Source organism: Cygnus atratus, chromosome 10, assembly GCF_013377495.2.
Source record: "Cygnus atratus isolate AKBS03 ecotype Queensland, Australia chromosome 10, CAtr_DNAZoo_HiC_assembly, whole genome shotgun sequence".
Taxonomy (NCBI): Eukaryota; Metazoa; Chordata; class Aves; order Anseriformes; family Anatidae; genus Cygnus; species Cygnus atratus.
In genome coordinates, this window is record NC_066371.1 from 17,219,389 (window position 1) to 17,242,095 (window position 22,707).

The 22,707-nt window shown below is 37.6% G+C and overlaps 1 protein-coding gene across 1 annotated transcript in view; it reads left to right on the forward strand.

The window, feature by feature from the left end:
• Nucleotides 1–22,707, forward strand: part of SLC6A11 (solute carrier family 6 member 11) — a 91,703-nt gene that overhangs the window by 31,685 nt on the left and 37,311 nt on the right. The window contains 1 exon segment of the mRNA XM_035558291.2: nt 9,387–9,521. Within this exon segment, the coding sequence (XP_035414184.1) occupies nt 9,387–9,521 (135 nt within the window).

A 22,707-nucleotide genomic window follows, 5' to 3' on the forward strand; every position in this document is an offset into this window, starting at 1 on the left:
TAAATTTTTTTTGAGTTATTTCCTGCTGTTAGAAAATGTGTTTGGTGCTATCTGTGATAACTGATAGCAGTTCAGTATATTTTTTTTTTTTGCAGTTTAGTCTGTATGTCGCTTGTTCCTGGAGTGCCTTGCTGAGGTTGGTACCACATTGTGCCACGTTTCAGATGAGCACAGTGAAATGCCTCTGTTCCCTGGAGAGCTTGCATTTACTTTACCTAACGGTCAGTCAGAGGTCTCTGCTGAACTGAAGGCATAAAGGGAGAACAGAGAGATCAAACCATTTGTCTAAGATAGAAAAATAAATTGGTAGCAGAAACAATCTTAAGTCTAGGCCAATGTCTTTATTGTGTGATTCCTCTCATTTTCCTGTGTGTCGGATCAGCTCTTAGACTGTGAAGCTCAGCAGAATTAAATTGCATCATACTGTGTCAGATCAGTGCTCCACAAGTGGGCCTCGAGGTGATTTAAGGGCTAGATTTAGAGTCTGCAGTAGTAGGGAAGTAACGGTGTAGTAAGCCTCGAGGTACAATATAGATGTGACTAACCACATTGTAATAAAAGTAGTAGTCATAGGGAGTGGAAATGTGGAGAATTGGAGTTCTGGAGGATAAGAATACTTGTTTAAGTGGTAAAGCTATTTATTATATAGCTGTTACAATTATTATACTTAATACACACATAGCATTGCAAATATTTTAGGGTGAATACATTTCTCAGCAGTCACCATGGTGATAAGGACCAGTATTCCTCAGTGGATGATAGGAAATTGTCTGTCATCCTGTGGCTAGACAAACACACCATTTTCAATAAGAAACAATGAGCACTGTATTATCCTGTAAGCATACTGAACCTCCCAATACACAAATATTTTGTGATTATAAAAATTATGAAAAGAAAGAAGAGAGATGAATGCTATGTATTTTTGCCTGCTTTTTTTTCTTCTCACTTTTGCCAGTATTTACTGCACAGTAAATGCATAATGCAGTGGTACTTTCAGAAAGCACTGTGCAGAATTGACTGATAAATCATTTAGAGATGGCCACTAGCAAAACTACTTGAGTGTTTGAAGGATTGACTACATGATAAAAAAGTCTCCTGTGTGACTAGCTTTGGTGCAACATTTCAGAGAATTTCCTAATTCCAATAGTATAGTTTCATAGTTTTAATATTTGCAATTATTTACAAATTTTTAAGGTAGGCATACATTTATTTGATGACTTCTCAGATGATGGGTACAGTGCCTGATTCTCTTCTTAACTACTTCCAAGTTGAGGCCTTTGTGCAGGTAGTATGTTCAGATTAAAATATTTGTCTTTACTAGCTGGCATCTTCTACCTTTTATGTCAAGCTGAAGCAGGACAAGTTCTAGAGGGGAAGCCTCACCTATTAATCCTTTTGGTAGCACTGGATGGCATTATATCCACTTTCCAGATTGTATGCAGTCTTCTTTTTTCCTTAGTGGTTGTGTGTGTGTATTTTATTTATTTTTTTCCCCAGTGCAGGCTGTTACAAATTTTTGTGGGACAAGAAAATCATCTCCTGTCCTGTTCTGACCTTTGCAACTTTATCTGCTTCACAGGTTAAACATTTTCAGAACATGTCAGAACCTACTGACTAGAGACTTCAGTGAGAACTAGACAGGCATGTCTAAAATAGCTGAGAAATCAAATCCACATAGTGCATTATTAGTCCCTCATTTCTGTCTGTCTAAACTTGGTAACAAAACTGGTAATTCAGGTGCAAGTAAGGGATAATTCTGACCCATTGTAAATTCTTTCCACAGAAATGGAATTGTCTTATATCAGGAATTGTCAGAAACTGAGCTCATATTAAAAGATATTTAAGCAAAATTCAGGTTTCTGTATTTGTAACTAATATCTAATAATTAATAGGGCTGGTGTATAAGGGCAGACTGGATGACATTCAGAAGTCTGAAAATCCTGGAAGGTTCTGAAAAGGAACAGCTTTGATTTATAAAAGCTTGAACTTTTTAAAGACCTTTACAAAACGAAAAATAAAAACAACCCTCAGTTGATTAATTAGTCCTAATTTATATTTAAAATTCTTCCTGATTGATTTCTAAAGTTGACTTTTACTTGATTAAATAGCAGTCTTTGATTTTGAGATATTTGTGGCTCTGCAAATTCCCTACTTGATGGGAGCTGTACATAAACACTTTTGCTTGCAGTAACGAGCTTAGTGAAGATGCTTAATGTTTGCTTTCTCAATATCAGTCTTCCTCTCCCTGCACACCACTATCAGGCAGGTCTTCCTCTTTGTGCACTAGATTGTTAGCAAAAGTAATATACGAATATTATTCTTCTACATGTTCACAGTCACAGTAGACTGGTACTTCATTTGCCATTCAAGTTTTATGATCTCCCATTTATGGCTGAGATAAAATACTCCTTAAATAAAATAAGATAAAAGACAGGATACTTGCACTGATGTCTCTGAGACCATATCTGTGACCATTTATATTTGGTTTCTCTTGGCAGTCTAACAAATGAATGCTTTGGGGTAGCAACATCTGTTAAAGTAAAAAATAAAAAATATTTGCACTAGACAGTATTAAAAATAATAATAAATATAAGGTCTGTAGGCCCCCTCAAAGTGACTGACAAGCTTAAAGAGCAATTTCAGAAGAAATAAGACATATCTTGATTTCATAGATCCTGGCAATCTGGAGAAGAAGAAAAAGAGAAAAAGAAAAACAAACAGCTGTGGTAATTAATTGGGAAATAATTTGAAGTAACATATTTAGAAAACTTGATGCTGCTTAAGGAATATTTATGGAGAGAAACAGCTCATCATCTAAGTGAATTGTTCGCTTCAGTGGGAATGTGAGCTGCTGCAGTCCATTGCTATTTTCTGTCTTTGGTGGTACTTCATTGCTTTCCAGTGTTCGCTGCAATCCCGGATTGGCCTGGTAGAGGCTCAGAGCACGAGGGTCGCACTTAGTCAAAACTTTCAGCACCCTATCCCCCTTTTGGAATTTCTGAGTAGAGTTATTTAGGTTTTTTTTGGGCACAGAATATATTGTTGAAATGGAATTTGGGAAGTGCTGGAAGGTTCATAAAGTCAGACCCAATTTAATGAGTAATTGATGCTGAAAAGAAATAGGAAAAAAAAAAACATATTCACCTTTTTTTTTTAACTTTCAAATGATGCTTAGGAATAATAACTTTGGCTTGTTAAGAGCTTTTTTTCAATCAAGAGGGATCTTCCACCTATTCAGTAAAAAGGATATTACAACAAAATGCAAAGTGGAACGGTATAGATTTTTTTTTTATCATCTCAATATGAACTTCGGAGTTTTCATCTAATTGTAAAGAAAACTGTTTCAGCTTGACTCTAACACAGTTATTTATTCGTTGCCTTCACCACCACCTGTCTAAAAACAAGGGCTTGCACAGCTTTGCTAGATAGGGATTTTTCAATGTCCCAGCCATTAAACTTAGTGTGATGTGGCATTAGAAGTATATATCCCTTGCTGGTGTTACTGTGTCATGATGAATCTTATGCTTCCTGTAATCATAGTGCATTTATCGAGGTTCTTCTGTACCTTTATGAAGCATCCCTTCTGGCACCCTGTTTTCTAGTGCGCCATGGGTACCTAGTGAGTTTTTCCTCTTTGAAACTTTTCTCAGTTCTCAAATCCAGCTACATTTTCTTATGTGTTGGTTTTTGAACTTTTTTCTACTCCGAGTGAAACTGTCTTCACTCACACATGATTCATTGGTAGCTTAGAAGAAATTCTGCATTTTGTAAGCAAACATCTTGCAAAGCAAACAAGGATGGTTCACAACATTATTCTAGAGCAAATTTCCCTCTGTGGATCAGCAAATGACACAGCAGATGATGCTGAATAAATCTACAAAACACATAGAGAAAAGACAAATCAGCCATTTTGCTGCTTCTATCTCCTCCCCCATCCCCAATCATACACCTTACAAATCCACCCATATGACATTTTATTGGGTTTTTGGTTTAGTTTCTTTTCTGCATATGAAATTTTAGCTTAAAAACATAGGCAGATCTATAAAATATATTTTCTCCCTTTTGACATACTGTTACAAAAACTTGTGAATCAGCTGTCATTCTTTTACACCACTTTTCTTGTAAATCCAATTAATGTTGAAAATACCTCTTTTCAGTTGTGATTTGTGTATCCATAGATGCTATAGTGTCATATCAGCAAAAGGCTCTTTTTCAAACAATGCTGTATGGGAAAATTCAGAGTATACTATGGTGGTTGTAAAAAGAAAATCTCATAGTGTTATCATGTGCTTTTAATATCTAAGAAGTTAATATTTGCAAAACTGAAAAATTGCTAGTGGAGCAGGATGGCTGGGTTAACTGTGGCATATAGGCATTTTTAATGTTGATTAAATTCATGCCCACGTAGGTAAGACTTGGGCCTTTTCACAAAGGTGCTAGAGTTGCCAGACACTGGTAAGATAATTATTTTTCTATATTTTTACTGATATGTCCTTCTGTATCAGCATTGTGAAGTGGGATAAAAATTATTCTTCTCTCTGTTGTTACTCAGGCAGTGAAATTTTGGTTCACAAATTGTTTCTCTTCATATGGGTGTACTCTGTAGTGTGGGTATAATTTTGTCTTTTATTTTTCCTTTTTAGACAAGCCTTGTATGTCACTGATATCTGAAGATTGGTCAGCAGTCTTCTCTTGACAAAGAAAGTTGGTGTTGTCAGTCTAGTTCTCAGTGTCCACTAAATAAATGAGCTAAATGACTATCCAATAGGTCAAAAACTCCAGACAAAAGTAAAGGATGGGCAGAGCATGGTGTCAGGTCTTATTTTCAATATGTACTGAGTTTAGGCAAATTCCCAGCAATTCTTACATTGCTACTACCTGTGTTTATCCCCTAATGGAAAAATAGGGGAATTCAAAGGAAGAGGATTAGCAAGACAGTAAGTTTCTGAAGCATCAAGTAAAATTAAACACTTCTATTCCATTTATAAAATGAAATTGTTTCATTATAATAAAAAAAAAAAAAAGCATTGCAGCTTGCAGAAAAAACAATTCTTTAATTTTCATCTTTTTAAGATCTGAGATTTGTTATGATGAGGCCTGATCAATACCAGGGCATTTATTTAACATCCTGTCACTGAGAGACTCTTTATTAGGGAATGCAGTGATAGGACAAGGGGTAACAGTTTTAACCGAAAAAAGGATAGATTTACATTAGATGTAAGGGAGAAATTCTTCACTAGAAGGGCGGTGAGGCACTGGCCCAGGCTGCCCAGAGGAGCTGTGGCTGCCCCATCCCTGGCAGTGCCCAAGGCCAGGCTGGATGGGGCTGGGGGCAGCCTGGGCTGGTGGGAGGGGGCCCTGCCCATGACAGGGGGTCGGGACTGGATGGGCTTTGGGGTCCCTTCCAACCCAAGCTTTTCTATGATTCTATGAAAACAAATAGATTCCCGTGTTTGTGTGAAAATCGGATAAAAGCTCTCATTTCCAAACCAGAAATGAGTGAGCTCCATGTATCCCTGTTTAACGTTGACATTAATACCGGATATTGCTTTGTTTATTTTTCCAGCTAGCATATTGCTGTGGCCAAGGCTGTGTAGGACTTGCAACCATTTGAATGTTGAGTTTCATCGGTATCTCATAGCTGTGCTGTTATTTTCTTACTTTGTCAGGGCAGTGATGAAACTTCCTTAACCTCCAAAAGTTATATTTTGTCCATTGAATTCTAGTTCAGTTATGGTTTTACTACGAGCCAAACAAAGGATTAAAGTCCACTGCTTCGTATTTTTGACTTGCTCTGCTAAGAAGCTGCTGTGATGTAGTGTGTGAATACCCGGCAGACATGTTCTGTAGTAGCTGTAGCCTGAGAAACCTGTTTTTAGGCTTTTAGAGTTGTGTGGCTCAGTAAATTGTATGCAGGGCATCTTCCTTATTCTCAACAGATTTCTCACGGATTTCTTATGTTTTCTCACAAGCTAAGTCACTTTTGCTTGAACATCTGGAGCATGCTCTTGCCAGAACATTCAGAAAAGCACCTTTTCATTGAGGACAAGAAGTTCAACAGTCCCAGTAGCCAAATTTGTATCCACGCATTTGATTTATGCTTCTAAAGATGTTTATGTATGAAAAGATGCAAACTGGTAGCTTGTTCATTTCTCAATACCCTCATGGTGTCTTATGCATGAAACCATTGCATAGATACCTACCTATCTTTATAACTGAACTTAAATTGCATCTCAGTCTCTTCAGGTTTTGCTACTTGAAGTGCCAGTACTTTGGTACTGAAAGTTCATGGCAGTCAAGAGTACCACAATGCTTTTGAACATTTACTTTCAGGTTCCTTGGTCCAAATGCACTTTCAGCTAAGCAGCTAAGTCTGCTTATGAGCTGTTAGATGTCCCAGTAGGTGCCTCTCTACATAGCTATATATCTAAGTATGTTTGTAAATTTGCCCTTCCATTATATTCTAACAGGAGAACTTGGTAGAAAAACCACCATCCCAGAAATTTTTATTTTGTTTCCAACTGCTTTAACGCTGGCATTGCTCTGTTGAGTTTAAAAAAAGCCTTTTGAGCATTGGAATGCAAATTAACATACCAAGCAATTAAAGTCAATTAAAACAGGATGCAGTGTAATTAGAAACAGTTGTGTTCACATTTTATATTCAGAGAGGTTTGATGTGCTGAAAGAAAAGAAAATAATTTCGGAAACTTTTAATGCCTACAGATGTGATGATGATGATGATAATGGCATTTGATTTCTAAAATGCCTCATCCTCCCTCACCTCACGAGCTCTTGAGAAGCATGATAAAATTAGTGCAGTGACAACTAATACACTGGACACAATGGAATTAAATGGCTCAACATACAGGGAGACTCAAACACTACCTACAAGCAATGGCCTTCTCTCCCCTTTCTGAGCACAATATATATGCCTGTTGCAGTCCCAGAGAAACTAGTACCCTTGTGAGCTCTATGAGCATTAACACCAACAATTGACCAACAATGGCTGTTGGCTCAGGAAGGGTGTGTCTTTCCTACACATGCTTTTTTGGGGATCTCTTTCATTGTTTTGGATATCTGTATTAGCATTTTTTTCTGCCAGAAATACTGAGACAGTTTTGCTCTCTATCCTCTTCCTGCATGGTAACCAGAAAGGAAGGAGGGTCCTCATTCTTCTGAAGCTGAGGCACACCCATTCTTATGATAAAAGGTGTTAGAGGTTGTGTTTCTAGTACTTGCAATAATGTTAATAATGTTAATAGGTGTGGATGGTGTGGAAGGCATTCTGAAAAGCAAGCAGGAAACTGAAGGGTAGCTCTGCAAGCCTGGATGGTTGCTGTGGGATTGCGGACTGTTCAAGGATAGCTTTACCTGACTTTCATAGAGATAAGCAGTTTTAGCTCTTCTTCATTGATGAGAGTGAGGAAATGCATCCAAAGGCACCTGGGAAGAAATCTGTTTTTACAAAACTGCAATCTGTTTACTAGTGTAAAATGTTTCAAGGCAGTGGCAGGATGTACAAGAGATAGTAGGCTGCAAACTAGTATAGTTAATGAAGCATGAGGCAATGAAATGTTATTTTTTTAAACTAATAGACATTCAGGTGCAATACCTTGTGTGTCATCAAATGGATATCTCTACTGACTATTCCCATTACAAACAACGATTGATTTGAAAGAGGGAGAAAAATAGCTGTCAAAGAATTAAATATAAAAACATGAAAATTTGTTTCTAGCTACTCTGTCCTCTCCACCCAATACAAGACTCAGATCAGATCCATGTCCATTCCATATTTCTTTTTTACGTCTTAGTAACTCATTATTTGTTTTTATTTGGAACCTCACTGTGGAGATACAACCTCTCTTTGAGACAAGTTCTATTTGTACACAGCTAGGTTTGCTTTTCCACTAACAGTCAATGATAATAGATGGAAATACTGGGATAAAACAGTCTATTTTGCACTGTATTGACCTATGAGTTAATCAATTCAGGATCTTGCAACCTATAGGATTACAAAGGTTGGCTCAATTTCCTGGGAAAATAATGATTTGTATTTTCAAAAGGCTTGAGATACCTGAAAGATATGTAGGTACTTACTTCTTATTCAGGTCAGGAAGAATAAGGTGTCGAAGTATAACTTGGGCAGCTAGACACATTCAAAGCTCTGCTGTGTGATTTTAACTTCCCCTTTTTCATTTCATATTTGGAATTATGTGCACGGCACTGTATGAAAATCAAATTTCAGTTAATTTGTCACTGAAAATGTGTTTTTCCTATTACGGGTGCATTCTCTGATGTATATTTTTCATTTACATAGGCATGAACCAGTTAATGAACTTCTAAATTTAAAATGCCTGTTTTTGAGAGCTATGCAAGTTATATTTTTTACCATGTTTTCCCCCACATTCCTACATAATTTTGACTTGTGCAAGGCAGAGATATATAAGAGCATCACTCATTTTAGGATATTCTCTATCTAGTTTGCACAGGTAGAAATAGTTACAGAGGTTAATGGAAAATTAAGTTTAAGGTACAGTACTATTAAAAGGAAATATTTGTAGTGACGTAGAACCTATTAGCTAAACCATTTCCAATTTTGAATAGCTATATATGGCTGTCGGGTATGTGACTGTACAATAGGAGAAATTCTGCTAAATTTTTTCTTTAGAAAATAGAATTTCTTGCAGCTTTCCAGAAACGTTCAGTTGCTCTCCATGTGCAAAATATACTGATTTCTGAAAAAATCTGTCTTTGTGAAAATAGAAATTGCTGGGTTTGAGCACTTAAGAAATCCTGCCTTAAGGTGCTTTGTATGATAAAGGTAATATAGCAAATTGCCAGGGGATATACGTAGTATTTAACCTTTAGGCTTAATTAAATACTTTTTACTCAAGCATGGACATGCAGGCAAAGTAGTTTTATGAGATGCCAGCTTAGTAATTACTAGGTGACTGAGAGTTCACTGCAGATGCTGCTATGCAAAACGTGTAAGATTATGCAATGAATTATCTGCTATTACAATCAGTTTCCTTGTATCAGTGTTTGGAATAGCACATGGTATAGTGCATATGTACACTATAGGATAGTGGCTAGTCACCTGTCACAAACCAAGAGTAAATAATATACTTAGAGAACTTCACAGTCTCTCTCTAAAAAAGTGTTGACCTTTCCTTACAAGAAGGTAATATGGCTGGAGGACAAAATTCACCTGTGTGAAAACAAGGGTGGCAAAAGCCCCTTTCCCTCCAGAAAAGGATTTAATTGTGTTGTTGTGTTTTTTGTTGTTGTTTGTTTTTTGTTTGCTTTTAATGTTATAGCAAAATAGAGGATGCTCTTTGTTGCACTTGTAAGAAAATATTTTTCTAATGATTACTACTTCTTGCTAGGTTGTATATGTAACAGCCACGTTTCCCTATATCATGCTGATGATTCTTCTGATTCGAGGAGTAACACTGCCGGGTGCTTCTGAGGGGATAAAATTCTACTTGTACCCTGACCTTTCTCGACTCTCTGACCCACAGGTAGGATCATGGTTCATGTGTTTATTTTCCTCCCTGACTGTGAAAAACTGCAAGAGTTTCTTGATTTTAAATTCTGAATGTAGACGATTGCTGGATAGTTGTTCATTGTTAGAGATCTGGAATTGTGGATAGGGCTTTAAAACCATCAGTAGTTACAGCTGTTGGAACATATTATTCTTTCAGTAGAGAAGTACCTTGGCTGATAAATCAGAATTTTCAGAAGTGTTCTGTTGCAGTGCTTCTTCTGCCACTTTGGGGCAAGAGCATTGCTACTGGTTTCAAAGAGAACAATTTTAACTAAGCCTTACTCATTTTAGAATTGTACCTTTCTGTCCCCGTTCCAATTTGAAATCTTAATGAAGAGTAGTATAGAAATTAGTCATTCAGATGATTACGGCCTTTGAAGCGGAAGTCTCCATTTTTTTAGTTACTTCCAGAGTAGAGTTGAACATGGAAATACTGGGTTGATTTTTTTTCAGTGACAGATCAGTACAATAAAATAGTTATTATATATCATTCCTTTGATATCAAAGAGGGAAAATGACACAAACTCTGTAAGAGCTCTCTGTAAGAGCTTGTGAAGTTGCAAATAGCACTTTGCTTATCTGGTTTGACAATCTAAAAGACATTAGACAGTGTTACTCCTAAGCCTGTTGTAATATTAAATGGATCCTGAGATGGAGATAAAAGAGAAAGTGTGGGAATATTTGTCAAAATTATTTTTTTTTAAGTACTCACTTCTGGTTACTGAAAATGTGCTAGCAGAAGTGCTTTTTTGCAGACGACGATACAGGAAACCTTTCAGGTTATTTCCCTGAAGCTTCTAAAACAATTGTCTCATGTAAAGGTCACCTTTAACAACTAATATTTCTACAAAAGGGAAAAAAAGGGCTAGAAAGAAAAGATGCATTTAAAATACAGAAAATTTCAGATGCAAATGTAATCGTGTTGCTACTTTTGGGCTCCATGGTGTTTCCACCATTGTATGCCAGCATAGATGAGAGGTAAAAAGAGCTGTGGAAATGGAGTTAGATCGACAGTTATATGTCATGGCTTTGTAACAGCTAGCCTTAATCTTGCTTAGAGGTGTCTACAGTGCGCGTGTGAAATTAGCACAGTAACAGAAAAAAAACAGTAGGATTCTCTGACATGCTCCCATTTATTTTTTGCAACATAAAATAGGCTCTAGCAAATTCAGCAAGGCAGGCCAATTTCAGATGAACCCAATATGTTTTAACTCAGCAGAAGCAAGAAATGTGACTGTCATACATGTACCTGAGAGCATGGATGGCATACTTCATGTTCAGTTTTAACTAGGGCTTCACTCTGCAGTGTCGTTCTGACAACTCAAGGTACCGAAGTGCTGAGTACTCTCTTCTTGTACTGCACCATGATGGTTCGTCCACCTGTGAAGTCCGTCAACTTAACGATAGCAGGAGGTGGTCCTGCTGCTTAAATGTCGCTTTCTTCATTTGTCTACTGTTGTGTGTGAGGCCTTTAAACAGGATTTTGCTCTGTATATGGATTTTTCACATGCTACTGTCACCCTTGCTTCTGTCCTTCAATGAAGGAGGTCATGCAAGCTTAAGCTACATTATTGTCAGGTTATAAGGGGTTTTTATATGCCTATTTACTATACTATTTCCATTTGTAAAGAAATACATTGTTGCCATGACAATTTCCAAAGCACATAGTATTATTGCAAAGGAGGCTGTGAAGTACAAAGCTGTTAAGACACGTGTGAGTATATCTGTTGGTCCCACACATACAGCTCAGCTGATACGAGAACATCTTTTGGGAAGGCTTAACGTTTTGTTTTAACAAGCCAACATTTTTTCTCCATTTCAATGTGTCTTTGCCCAATGCATTTCCATACTTACAACATTCAGTATTTTAAAGATTCAGCTCATTTTTGTGGAAAAGAAGCTGAAATAGAATGGGCCACAATAGGGGTTGTGAACAATAATAGAGATAATAGAGATTGCCTATTTGTAATATGGGTGGTGAAATGTTTTTAGAGCATTATTTTTATGTTGAAAAAAAAAAACCTGTTTCACTGAAGTTGAAATGTTTTGTTGAGACTAATCAATTCTGGCAGAATATTTCAAGAAAGATTTCTGACCTATGTGTAGGGCCTATAGTCACTTTTCAATAAATAAGGAAAATTTCGCTTCTCAATCTTTAAAGTAAAACTGAGAAAAAAAATGGCACAAATCAATTTATTTAAAAAAAAAAGTCAAAATGGAATTGCTTCAGCTTTATTGCAATTTTTAATAGTAAAATAGTGATAATGTAACTACACACACACATTTCTGTTTTATGGAAAAGTAGAACATACTAATGTTCAAAACCATGATTTTTTGTATCAAAAACAAAACCATTCCACAAGCCTCTTCTGAATTTGTTCTGGAGGTTTTTGTCAAGGAGCAAGTAGAGGACATCTGAAATAACCTTGATATTTGTGCTTCCGGTTTTCATCTTCACTCTTGTTTGTTTGATTTACTCCACAATATCAAAGCAATAATGCATTTGTTTTATCTTGGTTTGAAAATGCCATCTTTTGTCCTGTGTGTCTGTAGGGCTCATGCCAAACACTTTTCATTATAATCGTGGAGTACTGTATTTTAGCTTCAGTAATGGTTTGTTTCACCAGCTGTGAGGTCTCTGTAGCCCCATGTTCAAATTGGCTTGAAATATGTCCCTCTACCCCCGATCTAGAAGATATAGCTGCTGTTCATAGCTTAAATATGGGGTCTTTCCTGAGCTACAACTCACACAAAAGAAGTATTTTGCAAAGTTAACAGGATTGTTATGCTTTTTGTGTGCAAGTCTGACTCAGGATATCATTCTGGTTGTCTCTCAACAGATTCAAGTCACTTAATATTTAATAGTGCTTGTGTGTGTGGTACTCACTGCTAAGTGATTACTTTTTTTTTTTTTGGAGAAAAGGCTTGATTCTCAATAATGGGATTTTCCTAACATTTATGCACTGAGGAGATTTAAAACTCTTTGTTAGGGAGTAGCAGATATAAGTTTGATGGATTAGGGTATAACTATATGGTAAATTTAATCCCAGCTGCAGCAGTGGATTCTTAAAATGAGGAAGGAAATAAAAATAAAGCCTTCTTGTTTATTTTGTGCTTGTGTGCTAATAACTGGCTGAGTTACTGCTTTATATTTAAACAACAACAGAAAATATTATTTTAATTGAAATATTCTTTATATCTTTTGTAGGTATGAGCATGCCAACATATTTAGGGTTGCAGTCTTCTCTGAACAGTCAGTGCTTACCAAAATCTTGAACAAATTTAATTGCCCTGGGTTTTGGGACTGGATTGCACACTAGAATGCATTTCCATGTGGAAGGAATGCCAGTTGTACTTTATCTCTGATATAAGCTCACATGAATGTTAAGCATGATAAATGAATGACAGAGCAAATTACGTAAAAGGCACAGGAAAATCTGAGCCATCATGGTTAGGATCGATTTTAAATTTCTCTGATCTTTTATTTGCAGTAGGAAAGTGTGAATGTTGCATTAAAATTTCTGATGGCAGAAATATTTCCACAACGCACCTCTAGTAGTTCGGCTGCGTGAGTTCAGTTGTTAGGTAGCTGTGACTGTACTCTTGCGTGCCCCTCTACTCTCTGATGTCTGTGTCTTCTCTGAAAGACAGAGACAAAAGATAAAAACAACAGGTGATTAAAAAAAAGTTGTCTTCAGAGAGGACCTCTAGTACTTTTGTTGTGTCCTTGTTCCAGTTACACTTAATTTTGTCATGACAGGAGACTAAGTTATGGGGAAAAAATGATATTGGATGGGGAATTAGGATTAGAAAGAAAGGAAGAGGACAGTGACTTACGTTAGAATAAAAGAAATAGTTTGACAAGTTTGCCTACAATAAAAACACTGACTTTTAAAAAATAAAAAGTCTAACATTCAGCATGATTTTATCTTTAAATAGATCTAAGTAGTCTAACAATAACTTTTTTTTTCCCCATAATGGTCATATACACTAATGAACAGTACCATGTTACTCCCCACCTCATAAACCCCAAGAAACAAATTGTTACCAAGAGTGGAATGATAGAATAACAGGGCTTGGATGAGACCTCCCGAGGTTGCCTCAGCCAGTGCTGTGCTCAAAGCAGGGGCCAACCTGATAAGGTTACTCAGGGTACGGTCTGGGTAAGTTTTGAACTCAGTGAACAGAAATCCCACAACTTGTTCCAGTGTTTGACCACCTTCTCGGTGACTTTTTTTTCTTTTAATCAGAATTTTCTTTTAAACATAATTTCGCATGTTTCAACATAATGCCTAGTGCCTGTTCTCCTGCATCTGTGCTCTTACTCTGTTTCTCAGGAGTTTGACTCTTGTCTGTTTTTTCTTCCATGCAGCAAGGGAACAGAGCAACCAGATTTCTTAGCTTTATCTTTCTGAGTCTGGGCAAATCCAGTTTTTGTCATCTGTAATGTTCTCCAGTTCCCTTAACTGGCCATCCACTGAACTTGTTCTTCTACGTGGAAGTTGTTACAGTACTTCACATTCTCACAAGTGCCAAATAGAGGGGATGAATCACTTCCCTCAGCCTGCTGTATAGACTCTTGCTAATACAGGACAGGATGCAATTGAATTTGTTGGTTGAAGGCACCCTGCTGACTCATATCTGACTTGTTCTTCTTCAGGAGCCCCAGGTCCAGTTTTTGAACCGGTTTGTGCCCAGTCTATGTGGCTGCATAGGGTGATTTTGTCCCAGGTGAAGGACTTTGCATTTGCTTTTTTTGTATTTCATGAGGTTGCTCTCACCTATTTTTTCAGATTTTTGATATCCCTCTGAATCCTAGCCTTCCCTGCCAGGCCGTAGATCACTCTCCCCAATTTGTCATCATCCACCAGTGTGCTGAGAGAGCGCACTATCCTGTCAGCCAAACTGTTAACAAGGCAATATGTTAAATAGTGTTAGTTCCTGTACTGATCACTCAGAGGCATCACTAATAACAGCCAACCAGTTGCACTTTGCATCATGATTCTTTGAGCCGGCAGTCCAGCCAGTTTTCCAATCAATTTGAAAAAGACTTCCAAGAGGACTTTTTCCATAACTTTCCCTGGCACTGAGGTTTGGTTGACTGGATTGTACCTCACTGGATCTTCTTTCCTGCCCTCTTGAAAATGAGTATAAAGCTTGTATTTCTCCAGGCATCGTGAACTTCCTCCAATTGTTATGACCTTTCAAAGATAAGAGAAAGCATCCTTGCAATGATGCCCTTGGCACTTTTGGATGCATCTTGTTGAGTTCTATGGACCTTGTATGTCCACTTTCTCATTCTAGAATAAATACAGTAGTCACGCTGGTATTTTTTTTTTTTTAGGGAAATATCTCTAGCTGCTATTAGAGCAAATAGCTACAGCTGTTATATGTATATGTTATATGTTCATAAGCATGCAAAATGGTCTAAAATGTTCTAGTGTACCACAACATGAATGCATAGGACCTCTTGGACCTGTACAAGCAAGTCCAGAGGAAACCACAAGGCTGGAGCACCTCTCTTGTGAATCCAGGCTGAGGGAGTTGGGGTTGTTCGGCATGGAGAAGACTCTGGCAAGGCCTTATAGCGGCCTTCTGGTACCTAAAGAGGGCTGCAGGAAAGTTGGGGAGGGACTCTGGCAGGGGCTGTAGGGACAGGACAAGGGGTAACAGTTTGAAACTAACAGAGACTGGATTTAGATCAGATATAAGAAATTCTTCCCTCAGAGGGCGGTGACGCCCTGGCCCAGGCTGCCCTGAGGAGCTGTGGCTGCCCCATCCCTGGCAGTGCCCAAGGCCAGGCTGGATGGGGCTGGGGGCAGCCTGGGCTGGTGGGAGGGGGCCCTGTCCTTGGCAGGGGGTCGGGACTGGGTGGGCTTTAAGGTTCTTTCCAACCCAAGCTGTTCTATGATTCTATTATAGCAATGAATATAGCAATGAACCAGAAAAAAATAAAAAATAAAAAAAATCACCTTTAAGCTAGATAAGGCTCATAGCACAAAGATGACTCTTACACTGCTCTCTGTCTCAAAAACTTCTTTTTTAACCTGTATTTTCCTGTGTGGAACTTTGGCTGTTTTCATGCTCTGTGTTTATAGAGAAAAAGAACGTTTTAGTAAATTGGATATATGTTGTAGAGAAAATGCATTTTTTCAGTAGAAATGCACTTAGAATAAATACAAAATAAAATATTATTTTTGCTCCCCAAATTGCTGTTTGCATGTTTCTTTTCCTAGCTATTAATTTTTGAGCATGTAATTGCAATTAGTTTTTTTAAAAAATATGCAAATCACCAAAAATGTTCACAACTCCTATACAATTAGACTACATATAATATGCAAGTGTGTGAGAGAGTTCTGAGAATACTATCTAGGTGTATAGGTAATATTTCATTAACTTCTGTTCTATTCAACCTGGAAAAATATTTAAGAACTTGCCTTTCCTTAACTTTTGATTTCCATTGTTTAAAAATTCAGAATTTTCAGCAGTAAGAGCTGCAGCAGTAATGCCATTCTGATTCTTTATCAAGCTCTCTCTTTAGCAGAAATAAAAATAACCCCGATTAATTCCCCGTTAGTTCGTGCAGCCTTGCAACTCTCACAATCGCATCGCCATCTTGAGGCCAAATGAAGCCTATGTTTTCAAAGGCAGAATTAAAAGTACTCAGCTTTAAAAGTGGGGGCAACTGTTTCATCTAAACAGAGGTCTAAGGCTGCTTTTTTTTTTTTTTGTATGTTTGTTTTTAAACAAAACTGTAGAATAAATAGTGATTTCATTTTCGTGTAGTTTCATGCTCTGAAAACCAAGGAACCTGTATGAATTCCTGAGCAGTGGATTTCAGAACTGCATTATAGCTGTCTAAGCATACTAATCTTTAGAACTAAAACAAAAAATTTCCATTTGTTGGCACTGAAATTATGTCTAACTGATGGATAAGTTCTTGATGCTTTTATCTGTTTGAAGTGTGACAAGTGAGAAACTTGTAGTCTAGTGAGAAATATGCTTGACACAATGCGTTCAGTAGAGTGTGGTCAGCCTAGTTTTTAAAAATATGTAGAAAAAAAGGTTCAGAGGCAGATCACCTGTCCTAAATGTTCCCAGCCTTTTAATACCACTGAGTCTAGTAATACCTTCAGCCATTTGCTGCATTTTTCATTGTTAGAAGGGCTTGTGCAGCCACTTTTTTTTTCTCAGGGAGATAGTTGGGAAAAAATGGTAGTAATGAGAAGAGGAGGATGTCTAGTTCCTATCACACCCATGCTGTTCTCTTAACAACTATGGGATTTACTTTATTTTCCTGCCACTTTCTTCCCATCCTCTGTCTGGTTTGCTTCATTAGGTATTCACTTTCTGAACCAGGCAGTTATGATGCACACAGCTGTGAGCTGTAGTAAATGTAAAAAAGAGGAATGAAATTCCGGAAGTTTGTGCAAGGCTGTAGGTATGAAAATCCTTAGATGAATTTACTATGTATACAACTCCAACCCTGATGTGTGTTTTTGAACAAACAACCTTCGTTTATTTGATATGAAATCTAAATTTCAAACCATTCTTTTTACAAAAGGAAAAAAAAATAGATTGCTGCGGTTGTGAGGCTCTCATGTTCCTGTTAAGTAATAAACACCTGCACCAACTTTTTAAATTGAAACTTTAAGAAGAATTGATTCTTCTCAACGAAAGTCTGCTGTTTGCACTACATTATAAATATCATTACAAATAACTGAGATTTTAAATTGTAACATAAGCAGAGGACATAAGCTGGTATGATGTTTAGAAACATTTTGTCCTACAATGCAGTTTATAATCTGTGTAATGAGAAACTATTTCATTTTACTATGTTCTTTGGCTTTTGCCTACAAATTATTTATGTGGTTTTAAAGAATAGCAAGACTAACAAATCGCTAAAATGCAGCATTCTTGCTGAAAGAACAGAGATGTTTAGCTAAGCCATAAATCACTTCTGGGAGTCTATTCCCAGTTGCTCCAAAGAAGGGCTGAAGGCAAGCCTGGGAGCACATTTCATTTCCCCTGACGAAAGACGTGTACTTACTGCTGTCTTGCAGTCAAGCTGCACTGCAGCGATTGGGCACATACATTTCAGAATGCATGGGGAGAATACACTCAGGGTCTTCTCCTTTGACAAAATAATTGCCCTCTGCAGTGCATATGGAACAGCTTGGTATTCACACACAAGTCACTACATTGTGCAAAGATTGTAGATATATCCAAGTATGTGGTGGGAAAGGCAAACTCTAACTTGGATAAATCACTGCTAACTGTTGGTGTAAATGAGTGACTGGGATGTAGCTTCATGCCTCAATATACAGCTCTGTTATTTCAACAGCATAATATTGTGACTATAATTTTGTGTGTAGCAAATGGGGTTTCAGAAGTCCAGCTATGGCTTTGGAGAGTTATTTCAAGCTCTGAGCAACCAGTTTGTCTCCGCCCCCCCCCCCGCCCAGTTCTTCCTTGTGTTTCTTGCTGTTGCTACACAAGCAACAGCAAGCTGAACAGGCAACAGCAGGTTTTGGCATTTTGAAGAGACTTGTTGAAAGAATGGGGTCATTTTGTAATTTCCTTGGGGCCTCTACGCCACCTGGAATCTCTCCCAGCTATCCCTGCAGCCCCTTAGCAACCTTGGCAATGGAGAGACATCATCCGACTTTCAGGGAAGCTCAAACTGCACTTTATATTAGACCTCATGGCTAGTGGGATATGCCACTGGAGGGAGACAGGATCCAAGCGTTAGCTCGCTCAGTGTGTTACCATAACAGAAATTTTCAGTTTACAATGATGGCACCCCCAAAAAAACCTAGATAAACCCAAAGAGCCATTTTGTGCTTAAGTTAATGTACATTCTCAGGAACACTTAAAGAACTGCTAATGCTATCAATGAGTGCAGCCTGTCAGCTGCTCTGGAATTCAAGTCCCCCAGCAAGAGAAAAGCTGTTGATAAAATTTAATTTGTTACGGGAGAAATTAAAAATTGGTACAAAAATACAGAATGAAGTATGGATGGTAATAAGGGAATTGTAACAAGGGACCTTGTGCACGGTGAGGATAATCAGTAAGGGAAGCAAATAAAGATTTTTGCACCATCTCTGGGACAGCTACCAGTGGGTATATGATGCCATATAAAGAGAGGCACTAGAAATATTTAACTATTCAAAAAATTGCAACAGGATTTTTGGTTAATCCTTGAAGACATTCCAGAAGAATGAGAGGAAAAAGAGAAAGACCACTATACCAGTGGAATGACTTTCAGCTTGCAGAAAAAATGTCATTTACTGATTTAAAAAAAAAAAAAAAAGTGCCCTTAAACATTATTCTTTCAAGAGCAGTACAATGTGTACTTTCTCACCCCCTATACATTCCTGAGATTCTTTTTATCTCCATCCTAGAACAGGAAAAAAAGTTGAATTCTCAGAACAATCCAACAAAAGGAAGGCTGGGCAAGGTCCTGCAGACCTGAGAAATGGTAATGGCTAACATGTATTGCGCACACCCACAAACTGTCATTGCAGAGGTACCACGCTCTAGGGGTTGACCGTGAGCCTGGAAAGGTCTGTAACTAAGGATTTTACACTACAAGGAGCTGGATTTCACATGCATTTTTCCTCAGCAGTGTCCCAGCTGAGATTGGTACTGCGGTTCATGTCTGCGGGTATTCTCTGAATTAATAGAAATACAAAGTGAGGCGGAAGGCAGAAAGGAAGGAACAGAAAAGATACCTTTCCCCAGGTCAGTACATAAGATGGCTGGGGACCACACTGAGCCATGGGGCTCTGCATGGCCATGGCTACATGTGCATCCTACAACTAGATGTGCTTTGCTGCTGCTCTTCCCTCTTCCTACCATGCTTTTCCATGAGCATGTATTTTGTATGACGCTTGTGCGTACATGTGCGGTTTATTTGCAAGGGCAGTGCAGGAAAGATGAAAAGAAGTGGCAGAGAACAGGCAAGGAGAGGGAAGGTGGGAGACAGCTGATGCCAGCTGCTGGCACATTGCCTGAGTGTATGTGGGAAAATGAGCTGCCTCTCCCATTGTGATCGTCACCAGCTGCCAAGCAGCTCACAGGAAGGGTCCAGATCCAGGAGAGCAAATTGGAAAAATGAGGAGATGTGTATGTTTGCAGCTGTGGCTTTCTGATGCTCTCTACTCCAAATATCTATGCAAAATTTCTGATTATTCTTTCCTTACAGATAAAGCAATTCCTCTTTTTATTAGTATTGTTTTCATGTAGGCCATTGTAGCAGTGTTGGTTGTCAACTACTTTACTTAGTATTGCATAATTGCTTCTTCCCTATGCATTTTAAGTGTTTATATACGTATATAAATAAAATGCTGTATTTTATATAATAAAATATAAAATAAAATATATCATCTAAGTTTCCTGTGAAGATAAATGACAGGATGGGATGGTCAGCATGTCTTCTTGACTTCAGACTGTTGTGACGCATTTCATAACTTGGTGACACTGTTCAAATTCTTTTCTATGAAGTAAGTCTCTTAAGACATACATTTATTCCTGTGTTAAATGACAGAACATTTTGTAATATAGGAAGTCCTGCAAAACTCACTAATATTTTTAAACAGATCTTCGTTAACTGTGTTTGTAGATTGCCGTATGTTACCATATTTTCCCATATGGGTGTTTGTAGACATGTACTTTAAACACGGAGGCTCAGATAAACTGTGAATTCTGTGGCCATTTGCACCAAAATGCTGGCTGCAAATATATTGTATTCCTTCAGAAGAACAGAGGCAAAGATGTGTTTTATTACTCAATTGACAACCAAACACTACTATTACAGTTTAGGACTGTAAATAAGGACAGGAAAGAAAGAATGTGCTTATCACAGAGGCAATAAATGCATTGCGTAAATTTGTTGCAAACTTGGCAGGAAATCATCAGATGTTGATGCAGTTTGGGATAAAAGTTCACTGATTTTTCATTTGTTTGTTTATTTTCAACCCATATGAACCTTTCAGAGAACATTTGAATCAAGAAAGCACAGCTGAATTTATCTGGAATTGGAGACAGAATCTGGTTCCTGGTGATTTTGTACTTCAGTCTGTGGTCACATATTGGTAACTTGGCAGAGTAAATCACAAAATATTTCACACAGACCAGAACTTTAAGAAGAGTTTTTATTTTAAAGAAGTATTTTCATTAAGTCTTTTTGCTATCATTACATTTTGAAATGAAATCTTGTTTAGGAATTAAAAATCATCTGCTTTATTTAAAATAGGGAAATAATATTTGAATTCTCAAAATAAACTTCAGACTTTGACCAGATTCTTTTAATATTTGACATAATTTACAAATAATACAAATTAAATCTTCATTCTTCTGCAGAATTTAATATTTGATCAAACAAAGACAACACCTTCAGTAGCTCCCTGAATGTGAGCTTTAAGAAGTGCGGATCCTGAATACAAATCCTCAACTGCATTTTTTTTATTCTAGTGCTTTGTTTTTTGTTTTTTAATTGAACTTTGTTTTACTAAAAATTTCTGCCAATTCTGTGTTGTAAATGAAAGGTTTTTCTTGCCCAGTTCTCTCTTAAAAAAAAAAAAAAGAAAGAAAGAAAAGAAAAGAAAAATAGACTAGGCTCATAACAAAATTTTGGTGAATGTTGAGTGGCTTGTTTACTAAAATATTGCACTTGGGTATACAGTTCCTGTCACTCTAAACACAACTCATGCTTTTAAAATACTCTAAATCCCTCTGTGTAAAATAATAAAACAACATGGTGACTCTGAGGGATGTTCATGAAAAGGTGTAGTGAGAGCAGGCACTTTCCCAGCCTGGAGGTCTAGATGCAGTTGTTTATCCATCCGTGAAGGTGAGCAGAACATCGGTGGTAAATGATTGCAGCAGTTAACTCACTGTCTTTGCCTGAAAAAGGTATAGCTGGGACACTAGCCTACAGTGAGTTACTGTCCTATCGAGGAATGCGAGAAATGTGAAGCATGATTAGGGATTGAAAACTAAAATGATTTGTTCTGTATCATGGCAGCCACAACAGACTAGTTAAGGTGGTCCAGAGACACCATATTTAACCGCAGGTATAAAACTAATGTGTAAGTAAGGTTCCTGCTTTGCAAATGGTGGAGAGAGGAAGGTGTCTTGGAAACGTAACTCAGTCACCAGCTGCCTGAATCAGACTTTTCCTTCTCCTGCTTATGAGAAGGTTCCTTTTTGTGCTGTTTCTGTAGTGCTCTTGGAATGACCACTGTCTTGTGTCCAGTCCAGAGACAGGTGTCTCAGCTTGAGTGAATGAGGCAGAGATGAAATAATATAGGGACTAATCTACTCTCCTTGGTGTTTTCAGCCTGACTAGGCAATGATTTTCAGTACTGGTATGTCACTAATACCTGTACTTTTGTACTTACATAACTCCATGGCAGATTTTCAGTAGTTTTTGTCACAAAAAGATTAAGGCAAAAGGCATAGTCACTAAATAAGTAACTTGTTAAAGAAATGACTCTGCCAAGCACAACTCCAAATAGTAAAATATTAATATTTCTCTATTTTAGTCTGAGGGATTTTCTTTCTTTCTTTCTTATTTATTTATTATTATATAAAGTATCTTAGATTTTGGCTTTAGCTTCAGAGTCATACAGGTGCAAGTAGAAGTGGTGTGGATTGCCAAAATATAGGGTCAAAGAAAAAAAGACTAGCAACAAGTGGGAAAGAGGAAGAATTTAGGATTTATAGCTTCTAGTGATCTAATACTCTTCAAACTGTCAGACTGTCAGGTGGAGTCTCAGTGACTTCCTGTAACGCAGAATAATTCCAGAAAACCCCAAATGGGCTTTTTAAAATAAATAAATAAATTATTGAGATCTGAGATTGGTTGGCTATGTTGGTCCTCTAAGCTTGCTAGAGGAGTCTCAGAGATACTTGGCACATAACCATGGGTGGATGCCAGGATTTCTTGTCCAGTTCCAAGCAGATTCCAGTTACCATTCATAAGTAATAAACTCTCAGACTCTGAGATGGTACATACCAAATTATCATGTTTGCATCATTGCAGTGGTCCCCTGCCAGCTGCGGAGCTACAGCTCTACTCCTCATCCACAGACTCAGATTTGTCCCAGTCCACAGAACAAGTCAGTGGCTCATCTACCTACCCCTCTGCACCAGAC